General features: G+C 51.9%; 1 protein-coding gene across 14 annotated transcripts in view; it reads left to right on the top strand.

Moving 5' to 3' along the window:
• Positions 1–229: 229 nt before the first annotated feature.
• Positions 230–26,691, top strand: part of STEAP3 (STEAP3 metalloreductase) — an 85,029-nt gene continuing 58,567 nt past the window's right edge. For 13 of the 14 annotated variants that reach the window (XR_014017963.1, XR_014017964.1, XM_081260780.1 and 10 more), the window contains exons 1-3: positions 230–858; positions 19,599–20,098; positions 22,244–22,771. Coding sequence is in view for 12 of the 14 variants with exons in the window: in XM_081260780.1 (XP_081116906.1) it covers positions 282–858; positions 19,599–20,098; positions 22,244–22,771 (1,605 nt within the window). In the remaining 2 variants the exon portion in view is untranslated. The remainder of the gene's footprint in view (positions 859–19,598; positions 20,099–22,243; positions 22,772–26,691) is intronic. The other variant, XM_081260779.1, reaches the window with a different exon arrangement.

Genomic DNA, 26,691 nt, shown 5'->3' on the forward strand with positions numbered 1-26,691 from the left:
CATCCTGGGGAACTGAGGCTGACCCCCAGCCCCCAGCCATAGGAACCGCAGACTATAAGGAAAAGTCAAAGGTCCACCCTAAAGGCTGACAAGAGACAGAGATTATGAGAGGACCATAAACGCTTGGGCGCGACCTTGTTAGAGGGAGGGGGCGGGGCCTCCTGCCCTCACTTCCATTGGAGGGGAAGAAAGGGGTGTCCACCCAGCCGGCTGGGGGTCCTCTGCCCACCTGTGCATGTTTAACCGGCCACTTGGACTGCCAGTATGACCTCGGCCGTGAAATGGACTTGGATTTGAGCTGGCCCTCAGGTCGGGGCTGGGGACGAGGTCACCTTGTACTCCATGCCGGAGTTCTGCTAGCTTTAACTGGGTGCCGACAGATAAGCTGCAGGGCTGTTTCCAAACCTCCCGCCGAGGGCACGAGGAGGAGGCTGGTTGGTCGCTTCCTCCGCTGCTGCCGGGGTTGTAGGGCCGGGCAGGGACCGAGTTCTCTGCCACTCCTGATTGCGGCCGGGAGAGAGGTGGCCGAGCCGGATAAGCAGTGGCGGGCTGGCTGGAGGCCACCTCCCGCGCAGCTACTGCCCCCGCGGGTGGGCGGGGCGCGGGCAGAGGAGGAGCCTGGGAGCGAGCCACCGCCTCCGCCTCGGACCTGCAGCCACTGCCGCTGCACGGAGCGGCGGGCCGCGGAGGTGAGTGACCTTCCCTGTCGCCCTGCGCTGCGCCGCGTTACCGGGACCCCAGCCCCTCTCCCACCCAGTTGCACCCCGAGCCATCACCACTCGCCTGGCAACCTCCATGCTTTAGGACCGAGCCACGTGCGACCGGTGGTAGAAGAACCCGGTCCTGGTTCCCCACCCGGTGCGCTTCCTCTTCTAGGGACAGAAGCCGCGCGCACCGGGCGGGGTGGGCAGGGCCAGGGACCGAACTGGGGAGAAGCAGGCGATCAGAGTTCGGGGTGCACCTCTAAGCGCGCTTCCTGGCGGCCCCCCGCCGAGAGCCTTCCGCAAGCCCTCAGGCCCTGTGCAGCCGGTCTCAGGGGAGGGCGGGCAGCCCTGGGCGGGACCTTCCTGGATCTTCCTCTCCCGGCCCTTGGCTCCAGCACTGTCCCAGCAGGGGCGCGGGACCTTGGTCCAGAGGAGGCTGGACTGCCCAGTGCCCGCCCCTGTCCGCAGAGCCCTTGCCTGGGAAGTTCCCCCTCCTTTCCAGTTCCCTGAAATTTGGGGGCAGGCTGCCCGGAGAGGTGTGATTGGAACTTTGGTCACTCTGGCTAAATGAAGGAGGGTGCGACTGGCAGTTTTTTCCTGTGGGAGTCAGGAGGCGCAATCTGCCGGGAAAAGGAAAATTCCCACAGGTTCTTTTGAAGCCCTGGCACAGGGCAGGAGGGTGTTCGGAGCCACTTCTGCGACAGGCTCCAGAAGTGGGATTCTGGAAATGCCCCAGGGAACTATTTCTGTCCATCAGAGTGCAGTCATGATATAATTAATAGCAAACATTTATTGCACGTTTCTGTGTTCCAGGCCTCTTGCTAAGGGCTCTGCACACAGTATCCCAGCTAATCATCACAGCAGGAAGGCATCTTTATTATCTCTTGTTACAGATGGAGATGCTGAGCCTCAGCGAGCCTGGGTATTTTGCAAAGATACTCAGCAAGTTGCACAAGATTTGAACCCTGATTTATCTGACTTGGGAGCCAGGAGGAGCCTACTAGTGGAGAAGGACAGGCTAGGTCCTCAGAGGATCCTGGCAGTCCAAAGAATGCAGTGCTAGAGGCCATCATGTCCACAAGACCAAAGGGCCTCAATGGGTGTGCCCCTCAGTCACCTGGAGGCTCTACTAAAAAATGCCAATCCAGACTGGGACTGTAGCTCAGTGGAAGTGCACTTACCTAGGATGTGTGAGGCACTGGGTTTATAAAGGTCCATCGACAACTAAAAAATATTGTTTAAAAAAATGCAAATCCCCAGGTCCCACATTCAGTGGATGGAATCAGTCAGGTGCACCTGGAGGGCCTGGGGCCACCTCTACAGCAGCTTGCAGAGGAGCTGTTGGGAGCAGGTACTTCAATGTCTGATGGATAAGTGGATATAGTGGGGTAGAAGGTGTCTCTGGGAGAGGAGGAGGAGAAGGCTCTCTGAGAGACCTTCAGTGGTGCACAGGTGGCCTCAACCAGGCAACCTGGGAGGAAGGTATGGAGTTGACATCAGGTAATGCTGGCCTTAGAGCCCACAGGGAGTTTTTAGGCCAGATCCCTGGTCAGTCACTTGAGAGTCGAACAGCCTTAGCCCAAGCCTTTTGAGATCTTGGGGGATCCTGTTAAGGTCTTGGTCAAGCTGGAACCACAGATGTGCCCTGTCCAGCCTAGAGACGTCAAATAGATGGATTCCTCTCCTATTCATGTTTCCTGGCCTTTGTCCCGTAGCCCTTTCCTCCCTGGACTTATCAGAGAGCAGAGTGATAGGCAAATTAAAAAGTGAAAGTTTCTGACAAAGTCCAAAGTGGAACACCTGAGGCCAGGTTGGGGACATGGTAGCTGACTGCCTGTAGGGCAGAGCCTGAATCTCAGCTGTCAGCGAAGTCTTCAACTTGCTTCTTCATCCCATCAAGCAGGGATGATGATGGCGGCCCGTGGGTTCACTGTGTGGAGCGTTGGGTTGTGGAAATGTTATGAGATATCAGGCCCTCTCTCTTCCCCTAGGATATGTGCGTTAATCCAATGGGACTTTACAGACTCATTGCTTTTCTAGTCTGAACCCTAGGTTCCCTGGAAAAGGTAACTGAAGCCCAGAGAGTGACCTCCAAGATTCTCTTTGTGGCAGAGCTGGCTCCAGCTCCAGGGTCCAGAGTTGCCAGTTCGAAGTCTTGGCCGGTGCCTCTCAGCCTGGAGGAGAAATCTGCTTAATTCCTTGTCCACCCTGCAGAGGAGAAGCTCAGTGGGCTGGGGTGGGCTTCAGACAGTTGGGGTGCAGTAGGAAGCAGGCCATTCAGGAACTTGGGTTCCTCTGCCTTTCAGCTACCACTAGATCCACCTCTTTTTGCCCTCTCTACCATGCCTACTTGCCAGGAAGTCCTGGGCTGGGCAGGTGGGAGCTAAGCTAAGCACTGTATGTAACTGGTTTCTAGTTTGGGAATCAGAAATGGCCCCCTTGATTTAAAAGGAGGAAGTCTGCCAATTTCAGTAGTTATTAAAAATCTAAGGCCAAATTGGCTGTATTCTTCCTCCTGGAACTTAAAGGAGCATGTGCCTCTTCCACATCCCCGCCCCCCAAGCCCCCATCCCATTTCAGGAGACTGTGGTGATAATAGAACTTGGAGACAGGAAGGCAGAGGATGGGGCAGGTGCTCTGGGTGGAATGCAAACATTTGACTATAGAAGTTTCACTTCCTCCTGGCTGCCCCCTGCTACCTAGGCCCACCCACCTATCCAACTCTCTACCTCTCATGGTTCCCAAACCTCTTTGCATTTCCTCTGTCAGCCCTTCACACACCCCCAACATTACACCTGAAATGCAGTCCTCACCCTTGCCATTCAGCCTCCCATGTGCCAGGCCCTGGACCAAGCAGAGAACAGGCATGAGCTCATTTGTTCCTCCAAACTCTTAAGAGATGGATAATGCTGTTCTCCCAACCACATAATGTTCTCAAGGACAGATGAGATTCCAGTCTCTTCTTTCAACCCCAGTCCTGAGACTCCTAACCACTTAACTATATGCCTATCCAAATTCTGCTTCATCTTTTATTCATTCAACAAACACTTACTGAGCACTCACTTTGTGCCAGGTACTCTGAGCCCCACTTCTGGCAGGGTGAATGTCACAGCCATCATTTGTCCCTCCCAGAGGCTCTTACCATCTACATATTTTTTAATACAAGTAAGGAAACAACCTCAGAGAGGCCCAGGACCTACAGCTATTGTGAGCCAGGATCCAAAATCAGAGACAGCACCTCCCCACCCCCAAGTTGGAGATATTGACTGCCGTGTTGCTGCCAGGGTCGATGGATGCTAGTGAATCATAAACTGCATGGTTTCTCAACCCAGGGCAGAGTGTCTCCCTCCTATTCAAGTGTGGCCAGCTCTCCAGAAACATTGCTCTGAGTTGACCATGGTTCAGTTGTTTCAGGACCACAGAAACCCTGTCTGTGGAATTCCTCCATACTAAACTCTTCCCAGTTGGTCTGCCCTCGTACATCACATTGTCACCTGCAACAGGTGAGCACAACTTGTTCTGTAATCAGGTGGTAAATTTTTCCTTCCTCCATCTTCCACTTCATGACAGGTAGTTAGATTCTAACCAAGCAGAGCAATTTTATCTTGGGTACTAAGAATTGAACTCAGGGATGCTTTGCCACGAGCTACATCCCCAGCCCCTTTAATGTTTTATTTTTACTAAGTTGCCGAGACTGGCCTTGAACTTGCAATCCTTCCTCTGCCTCCCAAATTGCTGGGGTTACAGACATGCACCACCATGCCTGGCTGCATATTTTAAATAATTTCTTACTGTGCTGGCGATGGAACTCCGGACATTGAGCATGCTAGGCAAATGCTCTGCCATTCAGTTCACCCCCAATGTCAAACAGCTGGTTTTTAAGCCTTTTTGAGCGGTAAGATTAGGAGATTAAACTGGAAAAAAAAAGTTACAACACCAAGATTATAACACCAATTAGTGGTATAAATGTAATGGAATGGGGAGGGACCTGCTAATCTTTTTTTTTTTTTTTTGGTACCGGCGATTGAACCCAGGGGCACTTAACCACTGAGCCACATCCACAGTCCTTTTTTGTATATTATTTAGAGACAGGGTCTGGCTGAGTTCTTTAGGGACCTGCTAAGTTGCTGAGGCTGACTTTAAACTCACAATCCTCCTGTCTCAGCCTCCCAAGCCCCTGGGATTATAGGCGTGTGCCACCAGGCCTGGCACCGCTAATCTTATCACGGGGGAGTAGGCTGTCTAGTTCACTTGCAGACAGTAGGGCTCCTAAGGCTGGTGGGCTGGGGTCTGGGATGGAAGGACCCCTCCTGTTACTATAGGTATTGTGGGGTGGCTGTCAGGCTGTGGGGAGTGGTGGTACCCACAAATGGAAAGGAAAGAAGCCACATGGTCTAGACCTGGCCATCAAGGATTGTGATGCAAGGGTCAGAGGTGGCTGCCATCTAGGAAAGCCCAGCCCTCCCGTTGTCCTAGTTCAGAGAGCTGCAGGGTGGAGACCACATGCTCTGCTGTTGAGAGTTCCAGTGTGGCTGCTTTTTGTTCTTCTTGCTACAACTCCTGTTGAACATTTGGCAGGGATATCTGGAATACCAACGGGAGAGGGCTTTCAAGACTGGGGAGCTCGGGGTGCAGCAAAGTCTCAGAACTCCAAGAGAGGTGTCACAGCTGACCTGGAGCACTGAGGGACTGTGGGGTGCTTGCAAGCCCCTTTCCACTCGAGTCTGGTTGGCTGTGTTTTCTAGGGAAGTGTGGCTTCTGCACACGGTGGCTTCTGATCTCCTGATCCCCGCCCCAGTCTACTGAATCAGGGACTCTGGGCTTGGAACTGCCCGCACAACTGCCCCCGAAGCTCCCTGGGCAATCTCAGTGGATTCCAGGGTTTTTGAATGTCTGAAAGCCCTGCTTGAGCTCCATAGGCTTAACAGGCATCTGCCAACCTCACAGGGAGCAGAACATGGAGGCTTTGGGGCAGTGTAGACGTGCCCTCAGCTGACACAGTGGGGTGATGGTAGTGCACCCACAGCCACAGAGAGGGAGGAGTTCAGAGCCACACGTGATGGGTGGTAAGTGGTCCCCAAAGAGCAAGGACATGAGCAGTATCATCAGAAGAGAGAGGGAAAGCAACCTGTCCAACATCACAGTAACAGGTGGCTGAATCAGGCCTATCTAGTAGCCACCAACTAACACAGCTGCCTCTCTGAATTCAGAGTGGGAGAGATTGTTGGGAGGCTCTAGGGGACTGGCAGGCACCATATGTGCCCAAGAGCTTGGAATAGATCTTCAAGGAAGGGGGATTGGGATGGGCTAGGAAGTGGAAGTAATTGGCTAAACTGGAGAGGAAGCAGGGGACTGGAAGGAGGGTAGTGCTGGACTCTAGGGAGATTCCAGAATTTACCGCTGTCCTCAGAAGTTTTCCCTACAGTAGGAGAGACAAGACACAGGAGGTCATAGCAGTCAAAATGATGCAGCCTGGCTCTGGTTGGTTGTCATGTAGAGTAACCCTGCCTGAACCCCAGGGGGAGGTATTCTGGTTATCAGATGCTCGGGGTTACTCAGATTCCATATTCCAAGATGGCTAGTTTTCAAACAAATTGAAAACAATCAAATATACTTGTCCACGAAACAGGACTGTCCATCCATCTGCCTTTTTCCTCACCGTCTGTCTGGCAAGTAAAGATGACAATAAGCTTTTGTAAGTGCAAAATGCTGAGAGAATTATCACTAAGCCAATGACAGCCAGGGTGATTGCAATAAATTACCCCTGCAGAAACTGATAAATCACCACATTCTGCAGCCATTATGTTTGGCTTCGGATCTGGGAGAATCTCGACGCCTTCTCTCTTTCTCCCTTTCTCTTTCTTCAAGGTAGTCTGCCTTGTGCTGGTTGACATTTATTCATTTTATGCATCTTGGGTTCTGCTGGCTGTCCGCCTCAGTTCCTGTAGCAAAGGCACCAGAGTCTGAGCCACTAATTATCCCCAGCGAGGTTTCCTGCCCAAACAGGAAGTCTCAGGCCAGAACTGCTGTCTCTCAGTGCACTCTCCAACCGAGCAGCAGTCACCACCCCGGGCCCTTCCCTGTGGCCAGCTGGAGTGCAGGCTGAAGGGGAGGCAGCCCTCAGCCCTGGCCACAGGTTGGAGATCCATAGGGGAAAGGGGTGGCCCAGCTTGCCGTGGGGCTGCCAGGAGCTCCAGAGCCCCGGACCCTCTCATCCAGATGTCGCACCTGCCTGTTGTTGGTAAGTCCTGTTAGGGTACTGATCCTGGGGGGAGGTGGCGTGGGGAGGGGTGGGCTCCCTTCTCACCAGCCAGTCTCCTGGCCTGCTGGACTGGGTCCTTTGCATCTCTAGGGAGTCCAAATAATTGGATTCCTCTTGAAGGACTGGAACTGGCAGCAAAGATCACAGTCTAATAGGATCCCAAAATAAAGTGGGAGATCATCTTGTGTGCACCTCTTTTGAGGGATGGGCATCTAGGCGATTGTCAGGAGCGCTTTCAAAGTAAAGGGTTCAAGTATTTATCGCACAGGGAGCCTGCAGGTAGCGAGAGCAACAGCTCTGTGGGTTTGGGTGTGTTGTTTAAAAAACAAAAAAGTTAATGTTTACGACGCATTTCTGTAGAATACAGGCCCATTGGGAATTATAAATTTTACTTCTTGGTATCCATTTGTGTGCTGGTTTATCACGGAATTGCTGCTGCAAGTAATTGAACCGGATTTTTCTAGCATGATTTGAAAATCTCGATGTTTGTAAAAAGCCCTATCAATTATTCATTCACTTTTATTTTGCAAAGTGGTGTGGGGATTAAAAAAAAAAAAATTCTGTTTTCTCTCAGACCGAAGGCACACGTATGTGGATGTGTGGACTGGCCTGCGTGCCCGCCTGAGCTTTCTGTCTTCTCTCTGGTTGGAACATATCCGCCCTCCTTTTAAAAATATAATGATTTTTTTATGATGTCTAAATAACGATTCCAGGCAGTATTACAAGAAATGTAACAGTAAAATGTTTGTAAGAGTCCCTCAGAAAGGGAGAAATGCCCACAGAGAAAATAGAAATGCACTGATTAACTGAATGTTGCTGTTGCTGGCTTTTAAACCCCGGTTTGAGACTGGCATCCTCTGTCGCCTCTCTCTTCCTGTCAACTGTGGGAGGTTGGGGGTCCTGTGAGGAGAGGGACCTGGAGCACTGGACTCCTAATCCTGAGAAGGTCCAGGAAGGACAGCCTGGGGCCGTGCTGCTGTGGTCCAGGGTCTGGGATAGAGGGCAGCTCCAGGTTTGCAAGTTTAGCCTTGAAAGTGAGGCTGAGGAGCGTTTTAAGCAGCTCAGTGAGGAGAAGGGAGCAGGACAGGAAGAGAGCAGGCCTGAGCCTCATGCTGACCAGGTGACCCAATGTGACGCCCACTTAAGGACCTGCCACCGTCACCAACACAGAGGCAGCCTGAAGCAGGATGGGATGAGGGCGCAGTACGTCCAGGCCAGGCAGGAGCCAACTGGGACCTGGAGGAAGTCCCTTAATCTGTTTGAGCCTCTGTTTTGAGATCTGCAAAGTGGAAGTAATGATAGGTTTCCACAGGTCACACCCGCAAGCCCACAGCCACCGTCCTGATCTTCCCATGGGTGAGTCTGGCCTCGCCCCGTAGCCACTTCTGCCTTTTGACTCCTGGCGCTGTGATTGATGTTCCTGTGCCAGGCACTTGCAGGGTGCTGGGATGTGCCTGCCCACTGCCTCTGTGCCCCAGGGGAAAACCTGGGTTACCACACAAGGGCATCATGTGGCAGAAGCATGCAACTAGGAGACTTCCGTAAGACTTGCTTCTATTTGCATAGCAAGTGCCCTAATTTTTACTTACATTGTATAGACGGTCCCCAACCTACAATGGATGGTTTGATTTAGGATTTTTTGGCATTACAGTGGGGCAAAAGCAATGCATATTCAGTAGAAATTGCACACTTCATATTTTAGATTCGGATCTTTTCCCAGGATAGCAGTAAGCAAGTTACAATGTTTTCAATTTTTTATATTTTCAACTTATAATGGGCTTATTGGATGTCACCCCATCATTAAGTCAAGGAACTTGGGTATATTTCGTCAATAAAATGAGAGAAACTTTCTAGAAGCTATGATTCATCTTACCTGACTGGGGATGTGAATTATTCATATCAAAGGGTGTTAGGTCTAATATTCACATTGGCATGTGGAAGGGTTGATAGAGATTATGGGGGTAGGGGTAAGGCCCCCCCATTGCCTTCTTGGACCGCTAAAGGAAGGTATCTGGCTTTATCCTGTCACCTGTGTGCAGAAAGCCAAGGGGGGGGGCAGAGGGGAGATCAATTCTGTCTTAAAGAGAAGTCAGGCCTTCTTGTTGGAACTTGAGCTTCATTAATTGGAGGGAAAGGACTTTGCAGGAAAAAAGAATAAGTCAGAGAAAAAGCAAAGGGTCTAGGTGGACATAAGGCTGTACACCAGACTGGCCCCTGTTGGGAAGGGCCAAGGAGACCGCATATCTGCCATAGCCCCAAAAAGCCCTTGGGCCCTAGAGCCATTGACCCAGCATCTCTAAAGCTTCCTTCCATGGGTACCCCCAGACCAGGCTGCATCTCAGTGCACCTCAGATCTGTTGTTTGATTTTTCACTTGGACCAAAGCTGCAGGAGTCTACTCAGGTTCTTATACTTATCGGCAGTATTTAAACTCACCTGTACATAGGCCTCTGTGTTCCTAAGTTTATCAAATAGTGAAATGCTTGGCCATACCTCCAGGCTGCAGAAGAGTTAGAAGCTCCTGACGTTACTTCATTGGGTGCTAGGAGGCCCCAGCTAGGTTCTGAGAGAAGACCCACAAGCACAACCTGTCCTCAGGCACAGAAGCTGGAAATTTAATCTCTCAAACTGCAAACATTAATTGAGCACCTACTGGGTCATAGATGAGGTGCAAGAGGCACAGAAATGAGAAAGAAGTGGCATCCATCTGGCGTGGTGACCGACTAGAGAACCAGGACGCATAGTCAATGGTAATGGCACAGAAGAGCAGAAGGAGTCTCAGATTTTGAGGTCCCCTCTGTTCTGGCCTAAGGGGAAGCCAGGGGCTGTTTCTGGGTCTATCCTTTTGAGCTCCCTGGGACTCTTGGAAAAGTCCGAGGTGGCCCTGACAGGGATAGGGAAGTGGCTGCATGATGCTCCCCACGCAGAGCAGCTGAAGAGAGGAGGCCAAGTTCAGTGTCGCTATAAGCCAAGAAGAAGAGGCTGCCAAGGGTCAGGGGAGGGTCCCCCGAGGCTTACTGGAAAAGGCAGCTCATGACTAGGCAGCCCAGGGGGAGGCGGACACCTCCGAGCCCAAGACTCAGGCAAAGGGAGGCAGGCTGAGCCTGCTGGCAGATGCCCTGGAGCTGCCCGTGTGTGTCTTGGCCGCCTCTGCCCTTTCTTTGCTCCCACATCTATCCTTCTCAACAGCAGGGCCAGAGCTCATTCCTGATTCTGCAAATCCTGCACCATGGGAAGGGGAGGGGTGGGGAGGGACAGCCACAGCCCACAGGACCCACTGGCCCCAGGCTTTGGAGCTCCAAGTCTCCCTGGAAAGCAAGAAACAACCCAACCCCAGACGCTGAGACTGCAAATTCAGCCACCACTGCTGATGGTCTCTGGCGTGGCTGGATTAACCAGCCCACTGGGAGCTGGCTGCCCCCACATGCCCATCCCTGGATGGAATGAAGTTCTTCCTCCCTGGATCCCCCAGTGCCTGCAGTACCTTTGTTGGAGCATTTTACTTCCTGCTGCACCTTATAGCAGATCTTAAGAAGTCAGGCTGTCAGCTGGGTGCGGTGGTGCACACCTGTAATCCCAGCCATTTGGGAGGCTGAGGCAGGAGGATCCTGAGTTCAAAGCCAGACTCAGCAAAAGCAAGCTGCTAAGCAACTCAGTGAGACCCTGACTTCAAATAAAATACAAAGTAGGGCTGGGGATGTGGCCCAGTGTTCCAGTGCCCCTGAGTTCAATCCTTGGTACCCAAAAGAAAAAGAAGGCAGGCTGTCATCTGGCCACCTGCAGGGCCCCAGTGCCTTGCTCCCTGCTGGGAATATAGGAGGTCCTCATGCAGTCATGAATCAGGGCATTTCATGTAGAAGCCTTGGAAGGTCTGACCATTTCTTCATAGGCACCACCCACATGGATTCCAAAGTGAGAGATACCCTTGGGGATGTGTAGCAAGGGGACCCAAGGGCTTGAGCATCCTCTGCTGCCTGGAGCTCCTGGTCTTGGTGCTGAGCACTGGGCCAGCCTCTTCCCCTTCCTGCCCAGAACTGGTTGCCCTCCTGCTCCTATAGACAGTAATGGAGCGTTCCAACAAGAGAGTCTTCCAAGCTGGTCTGTCGCATTCTAGTTGGGAGAATGTGAGGTGCTCCTAATCCCCCAGGATCTTTATGATCCCCAGTACCACTCTTCTCCCCCAGCTTACTCTGGGCCTGGTGACCATATGTGGCAGGGGAGGGAGCATACAATTGGCCATATTGGCTCACCAGAAAGACCCCTCTCTGAGCAGCCAAGAAGGTGCAGGAATAGGGCCCGTGCACCTGACCCTCAAGACCGAGAGGAACATAGGGAAATATGGGAGTCCGCATGGTCAGGGAGGGTTGATGGAGGTGGTGGGCTGGGAGCTGGGTTGGACTATAAAGACCTAGGAGCACATCTAGATCTAGAGGGGCTCTTGCAGGCAAGTGGTTTCAATAAGATCCCCTTCCATGGTCCTTTATTGAGCGCTTACTGTAGTAGTTCCCAAGTGTGGTCCCTGGACCAGCAACATCGGGAGCTCCAAGGAGGGAGCCCAGCAATAGGTTTTAAGCCTCAGTGATGTTCATGCACCTCAATTTGACCTAACATATGCCAGCCACCACTTTGAGTGCTGGGGTCACAGAGGTGAGTCTTGCTATTTCCTGTCTTTGAGGAGCTTGGAGTCCTAGGAGGAGATGGAGAGGAAAGTAGGGACAGAGGTTGCTCTTGAGGGCAGTGGAGGCAGAGGAGCAGCTGGTACAGGCTTGATCAAGAGCTGGAGACTCTGTTGAGGAGAGGTGGCCTGGGGACCCCATGGCATGAGGACTGTCCGTGGCAGGGAGCCTGTTGCTTCAATGCCAAACCACCCTGGTATCTATCTGCCCATTATGCTGCCTTCCCCCTACTCTACCTCTCTCCCCCTTGTACCCCTCTCCCCTGGGTTCATTGTTCCTCTTTGCTTCCCCAAGTCCCAGACATCTGTGTCTCCTCTCCTCCAGCTGTCATGGGGGGGTAATGAGTTTATACCTCCAGGGCATTATCTCAGAGCACATGTTAGAAAGTTTGCAAGTAAATTTTTCCATTTTGAAGAATGCTATATTGATTTGGGTGCATCTATTTCTGCTTTATACAGACAAAAGCTTTTTTTAAAAAAAATCCTAGAGAGGAATAAAATGAAAATTGAGTGAATTTAACGGTCCCAGAATGTAGCATTTATCTCCTAGAACCCCCAGTACAACTGAATGAAGTAAGTGCTGTCGCCCCATTGTGTAGATGAGGAGATGGGATGCAGAGTAAAGTGATTTGTCCAGGCCACCTGGCTAATAAGTGGTCAGGATGGGATATGAATCCAACTGCCTCCGTGCTGTGCCCTTGCTTGCAATTTACTAAAGTGATGGATCCTGAATAATCCAGAATGTTCAAATGCTTTCCTGAGCTCATGTTCTGATGGCTACATTGCGGGCAGCAATGTGGCCTGGTTGGGCAAGCTCCCAAGGACTGATTGTGACTTGTGGGTGTGATTTGGAGAGTCCCAGGGGCTGGTATGATCCTCTGCCTAATTAGGGAAGATATGAATTTGGGGAGAAAAGGAGATGTCTTAGTTCATTTTCTGTTGCTATAATAAAATACCTAAGGCGGGGTACTTAATAAGAAAAAGACGTTTATTCTAGCTCACAATTCTGATCTAAGGTTTAGGAGCTGCATCTCATGATAAGTTCCTTGCTGGCAGTGTCCTGAGGGGTTGCAGGGTATCACATGGTGAGTGATTTTTATAGCAAACCCTCTGGAGTTGACCCATTAACCCATACATCTGCTAATCATATGAGTGGATTAATCCATTCATGAGGGCAGAGCCCCAGTTACCTCTCGAAGTTCCCACCTGATCCCACCTTTTAGTGTCTCCTAATGGGGATTATATTTCAACATGAGTTTCAGAGGGGACAAACCATATTTAAACCATAGCAGGGGAAGGAATCAGACCTATAGCCCAGCAAGCAGATTTGCATCTGTGAGCCGGCCTCCAGTCGCATGCCCTTACATAACCGCCCAGACATCTGGGTGAATAGAGGATGATGCCTCCCACCTCCCACCCACTTTGACACATCCGTCCAGTTCACTGACCATCCTGGGAATGGGTGGGTGGACCTCAGCCCTTAGCACATGTCTTCAATCCACACGGCCCTGGAAGAGCTGTCTGCTTGTGTGGGTGGGAGCAGAGAGGGAGCCGTGAGCCAAAGCTGAGCGCCCACCAAGGCCAAGAGGTACCCAAGGTACCATCCCTGTCCCTGCAACAACAGCCTGCAGGACCCATGACATGAGCCTCAATTCTAGAGGCACGGGGCTTAGAGACCTCAGCAGTGTGGAAAACAGCTAGAGAACAGCTATGCATGGAACTCATGGAGCATCCCTAGGGGCTCACCCAGTCCTGCTTCCTCTTAGTGTATCACACACTAAGAACAGTCAGTGACATCTCAATTTCTTATATATATATATGTAGTTTTTTTTTCTTTGCAGTGCTGGGAACTGAACCCAGGGCCTCTCACATGCTGGCAAAGCATAGAAAGCTTTTTCAGGGTTTGCTATAAAAGTCACTCACCATGTGATACCTTGCAACCCCTCAGGATACTGCCAGCAAGAAACTCATCATGAGATGCAGCTCCTAAACCTTTTTTTTTTTTTTTTTATGATGACTTCATGGAGTTTTACTGCACATACTATACAATGTACCCATTTATAAAGTCTGCAAGTCAATGGTTTTTAGTCTGTTCAGAACTATGCAGCCATAGCCACCATCAATTTTGTAATATTTTCATCACTGCAAAAATAAACCCTAGACGGTGGGCATTTGCTGCCATTTTCTGTGAGCCTCACATTCCCTAGCAACCACTGATCTTCTTTCCGTCTCTGGATTTGCCTACTTTAGACTTTTCATATAAGTATGATCATATAATGTGTGGCCCTTTGCAACTGGCTTCTTTCACTGAGCATAATACTTTCAAGGTTCATGCATGGTGGAGCAGGTATTGACACTTAGTTCCCTTTTATGGTTAAATGTTATTCCGTTATATGGATAGGCCATTTAGTTTCACCATTCATTCATTCGTTGATGTACATTTGGTGATTTATACTTTCTGGGGTATTACAAATAATGCGACTATGAACATTGGTGAACACTTTTTTTTTTATTTTGGTGGTACTAGAAATTAAACCCAGGAGGGTATTCTATGACTGAACTATTCCCCTAGCCCTTTTTAAAAATTACTTCCTATTTTGAGACAGTATCTCATTAAGTTGCCTAGGCTGGCCTCATATTTGAGATCCTCCTGCCTCAGCCTCCCAAGTAGCTGGGATTAGAGGTACATACCCTGCATATGCCCAACTCATTCCTTTTTTTTTTTGGGGGGGGTACTGGGGGTTGAACCCATGAGCCCTTTACCACTGAGGTACATACCCAGCCCATTTTATTTATTTTGACACAGGGTCTGGCTAGATTGCTAAGGGTCTTGCTAAGTTGCTGAGCTTGAGGCTGGCCTCCAATTTGTGATCCTCCTGTCTCTGCATCCTGAGTGGCTGGGATTGCAGGTATACATCCCTGCACCTGGCTCATCTTCACTTTTTTTCATGGTCTGCTCTGGGTATTTCTTGTCTGGAGCAAGTTGGAGGTCCTGGGGGTGGGGGAGGGGAAGGTTTGCAGAGTCAGACAGGCAGCTTTGGCAAAGTTCTGACAGTGAGAAAGGAGGTGGAGAACCTACAAAAATGTTTTCTGAAACCATTAGGGACGAGGGGTGTTACTCAGTGGTAGAGCGTGAGCTTAGCATGCACAAAGCCCTGGATCCATCCCCGGCACCAAGAAAGGAAAAACAAAAAGATTAGTCAGGTACAGTGGTGCACTGTAACCCCAGTGGCTCAAGAGGCTGAGGCAGAAGGATCACAAGTTCAAAGCCAGCCTCAGCAACTTAGTGAGGCCCTGAGCAACTTAGTGAGACTGTGTCTCAAAATAAAACATAAAAAGGGCTGGGGATGTGGCTCAGTGGTTAAGGGCCCCTGGGTTAAATCCTTGGTTTAAAAAAAAAAAAAAAAAGGATAAAAAAAGATCAAGGGGAAGCCCAGCAGCGTGGGATGATTGCTGGGTTCTGGGTGAGGGCTTGGCTGCCTGCTCTTAAAGTGCATAATGCATTTTGGAAGGAGTTCTGCTCTGGCGTGGGTCTGAAGGGCCCTGTGTGCTGTCCTTACGACAGTCAATAGCTGACAGGCAGCCTCTGGGCCAGGTGAGTCTCCCAGCCACAATCACAACCCAGGTTTTGGCCCTGCTAGGAAGTGAGAGGGGACAGGCAAGTCTAGGCAGAGACCAAGGTATCAGGACATCCAAACCTCTATGCCCTTTCCACAGATCAGGGCTGTGTGGGCCTCAGGCCTCCACCCAGCAGCTGCAATTTGATCCCCTCTCTGCTCTCTCACTGGACCTATAAATAGAACCTGAGAGCCTGGGCCCAGACCAGATGATCCACCCTCATGCTCAGGCCACAGGGACAAGCAACAGCTGGTAGACACCTCTGCTGGGCCTTTGGAGCCTCCAGGACTTGTATCACCTAGCCTGTCCCCACCCCCACTGGCCTTCAGACCTGCAGCAGGCTTCTTGCTGGGCACCAGGAGGGCAGAATTTGATGTGACCACTGCCCATGAGGAACTTGGAGGACAACACAAGTCCGTGTGTGTGTGCGCGCACACGTGCACGCACACGCACACACACACACACACACCCCTTTGTCCTTGCACAACCCTTAAGAAAGTAAACCAGTGTCCCTGCCTTGAAACAGAGGGAACTAAGGCACAGGGAAGCTACATAATTTGCCCAAAGGTAGCCTGGCCCAGACCCTCAGCCACCTGCCTAATAGCTCCCTTGACTCCTGTGGCTTTGTCTTTGCCTTGGGAATGCAGAGGAAGGAGTGCCCCCGGGGAAGGAAGGTCTCCTATGGTGACCTGTCCACCCAGCATTTTCCTGTCCCAAGGGCTGATGTCCTGGCAAGAAGTGCTTTAGAGGTGTGTCATGTTTGTGTAGGCAGGAGGGGAGTGGTAATAGGGATGGAACCCTGGGGTGCTTTTACCTCTACACCCCAGCCGTTTTTTTATTTTTTTTATTTTGAGACAGGGTCTCTGTAAATTGCTGAGTCTTTCGCTAAGTTGTTGAGGCTGGCCTCGAGCCTGCAATCCTCCTACCTCAGCCTCTGGAGTAGCTGAGCTTCCAGGTCCACGCCCAGCTGTCAGGGACTTTTAAGTGGATTGCTAGACTGCCAGGACTGGGAGGGACCTGGAGAGGATCTAGTTCAGTGGCTCGTGTCAGAGAAGCCTCTCAGATAAATTTGGTGATACTCCAGTGTCCCAGTACCAGTTGGGCACAGAGATGGGCCCAGCCCCAGATTCCTGGCCTCTGCCACTGACATCCCTCTGCTGTGGCTGCCCTTCAACTCCCTAAAAGGAAGCAGATACCAAATTTGCTCCAAAATTGTTTGGAGCAATGACCTTGAGGGCCATCCCATACAATCCCTTCCCACCTGTGATGCTGGGTCTGGGGTACAGCATAGGTAAGACTCAAGGTCTGAGTCTGAGAGCCTTCCCTAACTTTGGGTTGGCTCCATTTGTTTTTAGTCAGTAAGCAATCCGGGCTTCTTCAAGCACCCTCAGGTGGCACATGTGTGTGTGTGTAGCCTTCCTTGGCTTCCCCTGGACAAGAGCCCCAGCCAGGCCTGCACCCCTCCGAGCTACCCAGCACCCGTGTCCAGTCCTTGATGAATGTTCTTATCCGAGCCCCCCTCCCCCACATGCACAGATGAGATGGGCACCAGCCAAGAGTGGCCCCTGTGTTTTGCCCGTCTTTAGACTTCTCTGAGCATTCGGCAAACTTACTTAGGAGACAGGAGGAAGTGAGCAAAGACAAGTACAGGCTGCTGTCCAGGAGGGGATCTACTTGGGATCCACATCCTAGCAAGTGTGGGAACACCGTCTGGAAGCCTCTGTGTGCTCCCCTTCCTCCCTCTCAGGGCAGAACTGCCCCCTGGCTCTGCGCAGCTGGGATGCCCGAACCAGCCTTGCTGACCACAGGGGAAGCCTCGACCCTCCCACCCACAGGGACCCTGGAATCTCTGGGAGGGTCCCTGATGCTGGGCTGTGGAACCGCTGCCCAGGCTCCCCTCCCACCAGCTCTCATCCTCTTCCTGAGGCCAGCAGGGTTCTGGAGGGGTCTTCACCTCCTCCTCCTCCACCTCCTCCTCCACCTCCTGCCTGCTGCTGGTGCAGAGCTCGGCTTCTGCTGGCGACCAGTATATGCTCAGTAATCACTTGCCCTTTACCAAGTGCTTAACACGTGCCCAGTGCTGTTCTGAGCTCTCTGTCTCCCTTTTACAGCTGGGGAAATTGAGTCACAGACAGGCGTTAGGTCACTCCATAGGTACTAGAGTCAATCAGAACACAGCAGTCTGGCTTTTTTTTTTTTTTTTTTTTTTTTTGGTACCAGGGATTGAACTCAGGGGCACTCAGCCACTAAGCTACATCCCCAGCCCTATTTTGTATTTTATTTAGGGACAGGGTCTCACTGAGTTGCTCAGCTCCTCGTCATGGCTAAGGCTGGCTTTGAACTCGCCATCCTCCTGCCTCAGCCTCCCATGCCCGGCTGTCTGGCTCCTTCCAGAGCACAGCCCTTGCTGTCATGGTGTGTGACTCCAAATCTGCAAGGTGGGGTGGGTCAGGAAGCCCATGGGCACTTAACAAAGGATAGCTCATCTCCCTCACTGGGGAACGTCCCAGAACCAGGCAGAAAGTCTCCTTTCCCATTTTGCAGGAGGTCAAGTCTGGTGAGATGGGGTGCGGGAGTGCCTGGTACTGGAGTCAGGAAGCAGTCATGGTCGCCACAAAACCACCCACAGGGGCTTAGCTTGGCCAGTCCCTGCTGTCCTATAAGAGAGAGGGGCGATGTTTTAAAACCACTTGAAAGAGTGAGAGGTTAAGGGGGCAGAGGCAGGATGGGAACTGTGTCCTGTAACTCTCAAAGGACAGTCACTGCCTGGAACCAGGTTCTCAACCCTTCTGAGCCTCAGTTTCTCCAGTTTAAACTGGGACTCGTCTGTAATCCCAGTAACTTCAGAGGCTGAGGCAGGAGGATTGCAAGTTCAAGGCCAGCCTGAGCAACTTTGTGAAACCCTGACTCAAAATAAAAAGTGCCAGGGATATAGCTCAGTGGTAAAGCATGTGTGGGTTCAGTCCCTAGTACCACGAAAGAGATGCATTTTAGTAATATGCATGCTTATTTACGTGCATGCATGTAATATGCATTCACATAAGGAACAAGATCCAGTAGCAGACTTAATATCTACCTTAATGTGTGTGTGTGTGGTGGTGGTGGGGGGGGTTCTGCAGATTGAATCCCCACTCTACTGTAATTTGAAATTAAAGGTAAGTTTAACTAGTACTCAGAGAACTCTTTGACAATTGAATTTGTGATTTGACATCGATCCGTCCTGGTGACACACAGGTCCTGCCAATACTCTGTGGTTCGTTGCTTCGTAAGTGAAGGAAAGAGCCAATTTCAATTAGAAGTTGGTAGCAATTAAAATGTCATTTTCCCACCTGCTTTAGTCGTCAGCTTTTTCACTGCTGTGACTAAATGACCCGGCCAGCACCACTGTAGGGGAGGAAGAGTTTATTTGAGGGCTCAGGATTTTAGAGGTCAGGGTCCCTAGACAGCTGGCTCCATTTCCTTGGGGCTGGAGGTGAGGCCCAGCATCATGGTGGAGGAGTAGCAGAGGGCACCAGCTCACATCACGATCAGAAAGCAGAGAGTGTGTCCACTTGACAGATACAAAATATATACCCCAGAGCCACGTCCCCAGTGAACCACTTCCTCCGGCCACAGCCCACCTGCCTCCGGTTACCCAGGGGGGTCAATTCACGTGATTAGGTTAAGGCTATAACCCAATCACTTCTCCAAACCTTCTTGCATCATCTCATGAGCTTTTGGGGGACACCACTCTAAACCATAACACCATCAAAGGGCACCCACCGTATCTCAGGGTCCAATTCATTCCCATGTCTCCCTAGACCCTCGGAGGAGGGTTTTGGCGTTCATCCATTCATTCAGCAAACATTGAGCACCAGGTCTGTGCCAGGCCCGGTGACAAACAGTGACGCCCAGAGTCATAAGAGGAGGCCCTGCCCAGGAACATGTTAACCCTGACAGTGACCATAGACAACAACACACACCCATGACGAGGCTGGGTTGAGTGGCCACTCCTGGCTGGTGACACTGTCCAGAGCATAATCCTTTGGAAAAGAAGTATGTGACTGCATAGCATTGGCTGTGTAAGCGCCATGTCCTCCTTCCCAGGATTCCCACCCCTGCCAATTTGTCCTGAGGAGGTAATTCTGCAGGAGAGGCAAAGGGTGGGGGGCAGGAGTCCGTCACCCTCCTCTTCCTGAGTCTGTGCCCTCCTCAGGGCAGGAGCTGGTCTTGCTCAGCATGTCCCCTGATGCTAGCACAGGGGACATGCTGAGTGAGTGTGTGACCCTCCACAGTGGACAAAAGGGGCATCAGGGGCAGGAGGAAACAATCAGTGATAGAGTTCCTGCTTTCTCTTACAGCCACCAAGATGTCAGGAGAGATGGACAAGCCACTGATCCACTGCTGCCTGGTGGACAGTGACGGCAGCCTCGCGGAGACCCCCAGCAAGGCCCCCAAAGTGGGCATTCTGGGCAGTGGGGACTTTGCCCGCTCCCTGGCCACACGCCTTATCGGCTCTGGCTTCAGCGTGGTGGTGGGAAGCCGTAATCCCAAGCGCACAGCCGGGCTGTTCCCCTCCTCAGCCCAGGTGACTCTGAGGGAGGAGGCGGTGAGCTCCCCAGAAGTCATCTTCGTGGCTGTGTTCCGGGAGCACTACTCCTCACTGTGTGATCTCAGTGACCAGCTAGCCGGCAAGATCCTGGTGGACGTGAGCAATCCCACGGAGCAGGAGCACCTCCAGCATCGCGAGTCCAACGCCGAATACCTGGCCTCTCTCTTCCCCACCTGCATGGTGGTCAAGGCCTTCAACGTCATCTCCGCCTGGACACTGCAGGCTGGCCCGAGGGATGGGAACAGGCAGGTATGTTCAGGGAGAATAACAACCATCATCACAATAAATATAAATGGCTCATTTTCTTTGAGGGCTATTAGCATGCCAAGCTTTATATGCATCTTGTCTTAGCCAATCTTGCACATCACTGCCAAATTTCATTGTCCAGCCAGGAAACTGAGGCTTAGAGATGCTGATGATCTTATTTCAAAGCATATAGCTGATGAAGGATTTGAATCCTAGTCATATGGGTCTGAAACCTATTGTGTTGCTCAGCCTTTTGTCACTGTGACAAAATACCTGAGATAAATCAGCTTAAAGGAGGAAAGATGTATTTTGGCTGATGGTGTCAGAAGTTTCAGTTCACAATCAACTGGCTCCATTGCTCTGGGCCAATGGTAAGTCAGGATATGTTGGCCAGAAAGGCATGGTAGAGAAAAGCTGCTCACTTCATGGTGACTAGTCAAAAAGAGACAGAAAGGCTGGAACAAAATATACCCTTCAGGGATACACTGTCAGCTATTTACTCCCTCCTAGACTTTCTGCCACCTCCCAACAGTGCCACCAGCTGGGGACCAAGCCTTCAACAGGCCTTTGGAGGAGTTTTTTTGTTTTTTGTTGTTTTTTTTTTTTTAAAGAGAGAGAGAGAGAGAATTTTAATATTTATTTTTTAATTTTTTCAGCGGACACAACATCTCTGTTGTGGTGCTGAGGATCGAACCCGGGCCACATGCATGCCAGGCATGTGCGCTACCGCTTGAGCCACATCCCCAGCCCTGAAGGAGTTCTTGATCTTATGGTGACTGGTTTCCCAGGGGATGAGGAGAAAAGGGTGGTGACTTTTTAGTATTTGGAGCCAAACAGGAGAGACTTTGCCTGCAGAACTGGAGTCAGGAAGAAAAAAAAGAACACATTTCCATACCAGGCCCTGAGAAGACAGGCGGGTCCCACACTTTATCAGGTTTATGCCAAGGACTTCTAAGAACTGAGAAAGTTTCTTAGGACAATCAGCAGCAGGTTTGGTGAGGGGAAATAGATCTCTGGAGAATGGTCAGAGCTGTGTGCATCTCTTGGCAGGAAGAGCTCCTACCCAGACAAGGTGGGTTTTAATGCCAAAAAGGTCACCTGCACCTTCATGGGGGAGAGGGCCAGACTCCACACCTGTGGGAGAATGCCCACCACTGAGTCCAGCCGGGTGCCAGGCTCTGTGAGACAGTCCAGAGAAACTGGCCAGCCTGACTGTAGGTCTGAGTACACTCTGCATGGCAGAACTCCTGCAGTGGGTGAGAGTGGGGTGCAGGGTCTGGAGGGACCGGAGCAAGCGAGCTGAAGACTGAAGTGGGCTTTGACCTGGACCTGCCTCATATTAGCAGAGAGGGCTTTCCAGGCTGAGGGGCCAACCTGAAAAGTCAAAAAGGCAAGGAAAAAAAATGCTCTCGGGCCTTAGTATCTTCATCTGAAAAATGGGGACAGTTGTACCTACCTGCAGGCTTGTGGCAAGGCCGAGGATCATGTGAATAAAGGCAGCACAGACTAAGTGCTCAGTTAGTGAACCACAATGACCCCAGGAGTGCCTGGAGATCCAAGGACACTAGGGTGCATTCAGTGGACGCTCATAAGAAACAGCTGGGCCAGGGGCAGAGAAGGGAGGCAGGGCTGGCATGGGAAAGGCCTCATGGGTGGGCTGAGGTCCTTGTGGAACCAAGGGACATCATCAAAGGGCCCACTTCCATACTGAGGGATGGAGCTTGCGGCCAGGGGTACGCATTCAGGCCCATGTCTGGACCTTGTCACTGAGTAACTCCAAGGCAGGCTGCAGTCACGAAAGCCATTCTTCCTGGGGACCAGGGAAGCTACCTAGGTGGGCATTTGGCCTGTGGCTATTGATATCCCTGAGCTGGACGCTCACTTGCAGTTTCCCTCCTTGAGTGGTGGACCTTGCTGTGCATGCTGGGCTTGAGCCTGGGAGGCCACAGGGGGCCCTGAGAAGACCCCTGGCCTGGCCTGGGAGTCAGCCACCTTATGCTGACTATTGATTGACCACTCACTTGGACGAGCCTCCTGTGCCTTATTTTTCTCAGCTGACAGTGAGGAGTTTGGCCCAGGTGGTCACTGAGATCCTGCCCACTCCTATAGCCTGTGACCACATATAATTGTTTTCTTTCCTCCTCACAGGTGCCCATCTGTAGTGACCAGCCAGAAGCCAAGCGTACCGTCTCAGAGATGGTGCACGCCATGGGCTTCATGCCTGTGGACATGGGATCCCTAGCATCAGCCCAGGAGGTAGAGGCCATGCCCTTGCGCCTCCTCCCGGGCTGGAAGGTGCCCACCCTCCTGGCCCTGGGGCTCTTTGTCTGCTTCTATGCCTACAACTTCGTCCGCGACGTGCTGCACCCCTATGTGCAAGACGGCAAGAACAAGTTCTACAAGCTGCCCGTGTCTGTGGTCAACACCACGCTGCCCTGTGTGGCCTACGTGCTCTTGTCCCTGGTCTACCTGCCTGGCGTGCTAGCAGCCGCTCTGCAGCTGCGACGAGGCACCAAATACCGCCGCTTCCCCGACTGGTTGGACCACTGGCTGCAGCACCGCAAGCAGATTGGGCTGCTCAGCTTCTACTGTGCGGCTCTGCACGCTGTCTACAGCTTCTGCCTGCCTCTGCTGCGCTCCTCCCGCTACGAGCTGGTCAACCTGGCTGTCGATCAGGTATCAGCCCCACACCCTCCCTTTCCCGCCCCTTGGCCTGCACTGTCTATCCAGCACTGTCTGTGTACCTGGTGCTGCTGGGCCAGTGGCTGCCTGCAGATCCTGCTCCTTGGGTGGTGCCCACGTCCAGCTGCCCATGACTTTGAGTGTCAGGGTGCATTCAGTGGAAGCTCACAAGAAACATGTCCCTCAGGCATGCTTGAGGGACAGCTGGGAGGCCTGGGAGGCTGGAGCCAGGGGGGCAGGTGGTGCACAGGCCTGAGAGATGGAAGCCAGATCCCAGGGCCTTGAAGGTCAAGGAAGGGCTTGGCCCTTGGACCTTGAGAGGAGCAGGGTCCAGTGCAGGGTCCAGTGACTCAGTCTTGCTGGTGATCTGCCTGATGCTTCACCGCTAGAAGTGGAGGTGGTGGCGGCAGGATGGAGGGGCACAGGGCCAGGAAGGGACCGGAGGCGGAGTGGGTAGCAGGAGCGCACAGAATTGCAGATGGAATGGGCTTGGGGTCACCGGCTACGGGGCAAGGATGTCTCGGGGGATTTTGGTCTGAGCACCTGGGAGGATTCAGTTGCCATCAGCTAAGTTGCGGAGGCCTTCCGGAGTGAGTGTTTCTGGTTTGTGGCTTTTTTTAATTTTGGGGGGCTGGGATTTTTATTCATTTGGAAAAGCCATATGGTGTTCCTTTGCCAGCAGCAGCCCTGGGAAAGGGGGGGGGCCTTTGGGCCGAGCCAGGTGGAACAGAGGCGGTGTCAGCTGGCAACCGGACTCCCAGAAACAGGCCTATGGCGCTCAAGCCCCGCTCTGCCGTCTCCAGCTCCTGAACCCCACCTCCAGGCCCCCCACCCCTGGGCCGGCTGGTGCGAGGGTCCCTCCCACTCCAGGACGGGTCGCGGGGCAGAGCTGGCCCAGGCGCTGTGAGACGCTTCTCCTCCACCCCTGGTCCAGCCTGGGTGGGCCTGCAGCTCCTGACCCCGCTCTGGATGCCGTGACCCTCCCCAGGCACGCCCAGCACATGGCCTCAAAGGATTAGACCCAGGGGACGGGCAAGCAAGGCTGGCACCTGCCAAGGAACCACAGACCTCAGCCCCTGCTCCTCTCGGGGCTCCTGCTCTCTTGCTGGCAGCTTCTCAGGGGCCCTTGTCTTCCCCACCCACAGACACCTGGCACCATCGCCTCTGTGGGCTCAGTCTCTCCTAAGGGAGAGGAAGAACCCCAGACTTCAGGCAGAGATGCACAAGGCCTGCTAGAAATGAGAGGCAAGGAAAAAAAAATAATAGTCACGAACCCTTAAAAAAGAGCTTGTTGTGTTCCGGGTACCATTCTAAGAGTGTTACAGACATATCCACTGTGAATTCATTTAATCCCTGTCTTATCTCTGTAAGGCAAGTACTGTACTAACCTGATTTTATAGATGAGGAAAACTCAAGCACAGAGAGGTCAAGTCGCTGGACCAAAGTCACAAAGCCCATAAGGAGCAGAGCTAAGATTCAGACTTAGCCATTCTACTCCAGATCAATGCTATACCCATGGTGCTTTTTCCTGGGAAAACAGCCAAATTAGCAGTAGAGTATATGATCTCAGAACTGGGTCATTCATTCCTTTACTCATTCACTGAGCACCTACTCTACTAGGCCCTGGGGAGGAGAGGGGTACAGAGAAAAGTAAGATTGACCTTAGCAGGTGTCGTGTGCAGGCCTGAAGGCCAAGCCCTGGATTTTTACCCTCCAGTGTCTTGACGTTGAGCAAATCCCAGGTCCTCTTTTGCCCTGTGTTGTGGTGTGTAGATCAAGGTCTCTCCTACTCTAATGTTGATACTCTTAGATTTTTTTCCCCTTGATACTGGGGATTGAACCTACAGGTGTTCTACCACTCAGCTACAGCCCCAGTCCTTTTTATTTTGTATGTTGAGACAGGGTCTCTCTAAGTGGCCCAGTCTGGCCTTGAACTTGCTGCTTCAGCCATCCGCGTAGCTGGGATTACAGGTGTGAGACATGGCACCAGCCAGCGGTCAGATACTTTCTGACTTCTAAAGAGCTGTTCCTCTCCACAGGAGGCTCTGTGGGGTTCTTGGGAGGACTGTGCTGCCCAGGACGGGGCAGACCCTGAGAGTGGAAGAACCTGAGCCCTGTGTTTGGGGAACGGGAAGCCCTCTCCTCTGAGTAGCAGGTGTTTCAGGCCTTTCTCTAAATTCCTCTTTTTTTTTTTTTCTCCCCAGTACCACCACCACCCCCTTTTTAAAAATTTTGATACAGGGCCTTGACAAGGCTGGCCTTGAACTTGCAATCCTCCTGCCTCCACCTCCTAAATTGGGATTACTGTTGTGACCGAGTGCCCTATGCCTTTCTCTAAATGCTCTACCTGGCCAAGTCTCTCCTTGATGTCATGTTAACCAATTTTGCTTTAATGCCAATACGGGGCACAGAGGGGCACAGACAAGGTAATTTTCCCCATATTCCAAAGCCATCTAGGGCTGCAGGCTCTGTGGAGGTTGCCAGGCAACCATCACTCTGCAGGATGGGATGGCATCAAAGGCTGGCCATGCAAAGGGGCTTCAACTTGTTCCACAAAGTTCTCAAGGTAGAACCGGACTAAGGGGCTATGTCTGGGGGCGTGGTCAGAGGGCAGCTATGTCTGGGGGCGTGGTCAGAGGGCAGTTGTGTCTGGGGGCGTGGTCAGAGGGCAGCTGTGTCTGGGGGCGTGGTCAGAGGGCAGCTGTGTCTGGGGGCGTGGTCAGAAGGCTGCTAGGGTTGACATGAAGCAGCCCAGAGCAGGGAGTCGCTTAACCTGGAGGTGCTTAATTAAACCTGTTGAATGCTCCGGGTCCTGTACCTGGGCACCTGAGTCTGTTATGCATCCAGTCCCCCAGAGCAGACCTCCCTGGTGGCATGCGCCTCGAATGTAGCTTCCCCTGCCTGCCATCCGCCGCCTCCCCATAGCACCTCACTAGTGCTGCTCTGCACCCAGGGGCCCACTGTGCTCTTTAGGTTAAGGAACACATTAGCCTGGGCGCGAGAAACTCCTCCTGGGTTTCCTGGAAGTCCCTGAGTCTGCAGATTTGGAAGCACAGATCCCAGGTGTCGAGCAGACCTTTGAGACCATGTTTGTTGACCATATTATGAGCAGCGGCGACTAATATTTGAAGAGTGCTTTCTGATTTGCTTGTGCTGTTCTCTAGAGATACATTTCAAAATCAAAATCAAAAATCAAGATCCAGTGTTCAACCCGCCCACTGTTTCCCTAGGCCCCTTTGCTCCAAATCTGATCTGCATATGAGTATCAGAGAACAGTCTAAACCTCTCCTCTGGCCACATCACTGCTGCAAGGTGACTCCCCATGTCTTTGGGATAAGGGTAGACGGTTCACAGTGGAGCCACACCTCCTCTCCAGCCTCCTCTACCCCATTTCTGTGATACATCACATTTGGGTCCTGTATTGTCCTCTAAATGGGCAGAACTCATCTCCCTCGGCCTAGAATACCTGTCCTGGGTCACCTTCACAGTTTGGCAAACTCCTATTCCTCCTTCAAAACCCTGCCTCTTTTAAGCTCTCCCAGCTTTTCTATCTGCTTCTCCATACCCACCTGCTGTGTTTGGTATACTCTTCTGTTATTTTGTCATTTTTCTAAAACAACAATTCAACAGCCGGCTCTTCCATACCTGAGGGCCAAGATTCCTAACAGAGTCCCCATGCACATTCACTGAGTGACCCTGAAAATGGCCACAAAGCCAATGCCAGCCATCTCCTAAGAGGAGCATGTAGAGCTCAGACAAGAGTTCTTTTTTTTTTTTTTTTTTGGTACTGAGGATTGAACCCAGGGTGCTAACCACTGAGCAACACCCCCAGCCCTTTTTTTTTTTTTTGTATTTTATTTAGAGACAGAATCTTGCTAAGTTGCTGAGTCTGGCTTTGAACTTTTGATCCTCCC

This window comes from Spermophilus citellus (genome assembly GCF_964194105.1).
Source record: "Spermophilus citellus genome assembly, chromosome: 11".
In the NCBI taxonomy this organism is placed as follows: domain Eukaryota; kingdom Metazoa; phylum Chordata; class Mammalia; order Rodentia; family Sciuridae; genus Spermophilus; species Spermophilus citellus.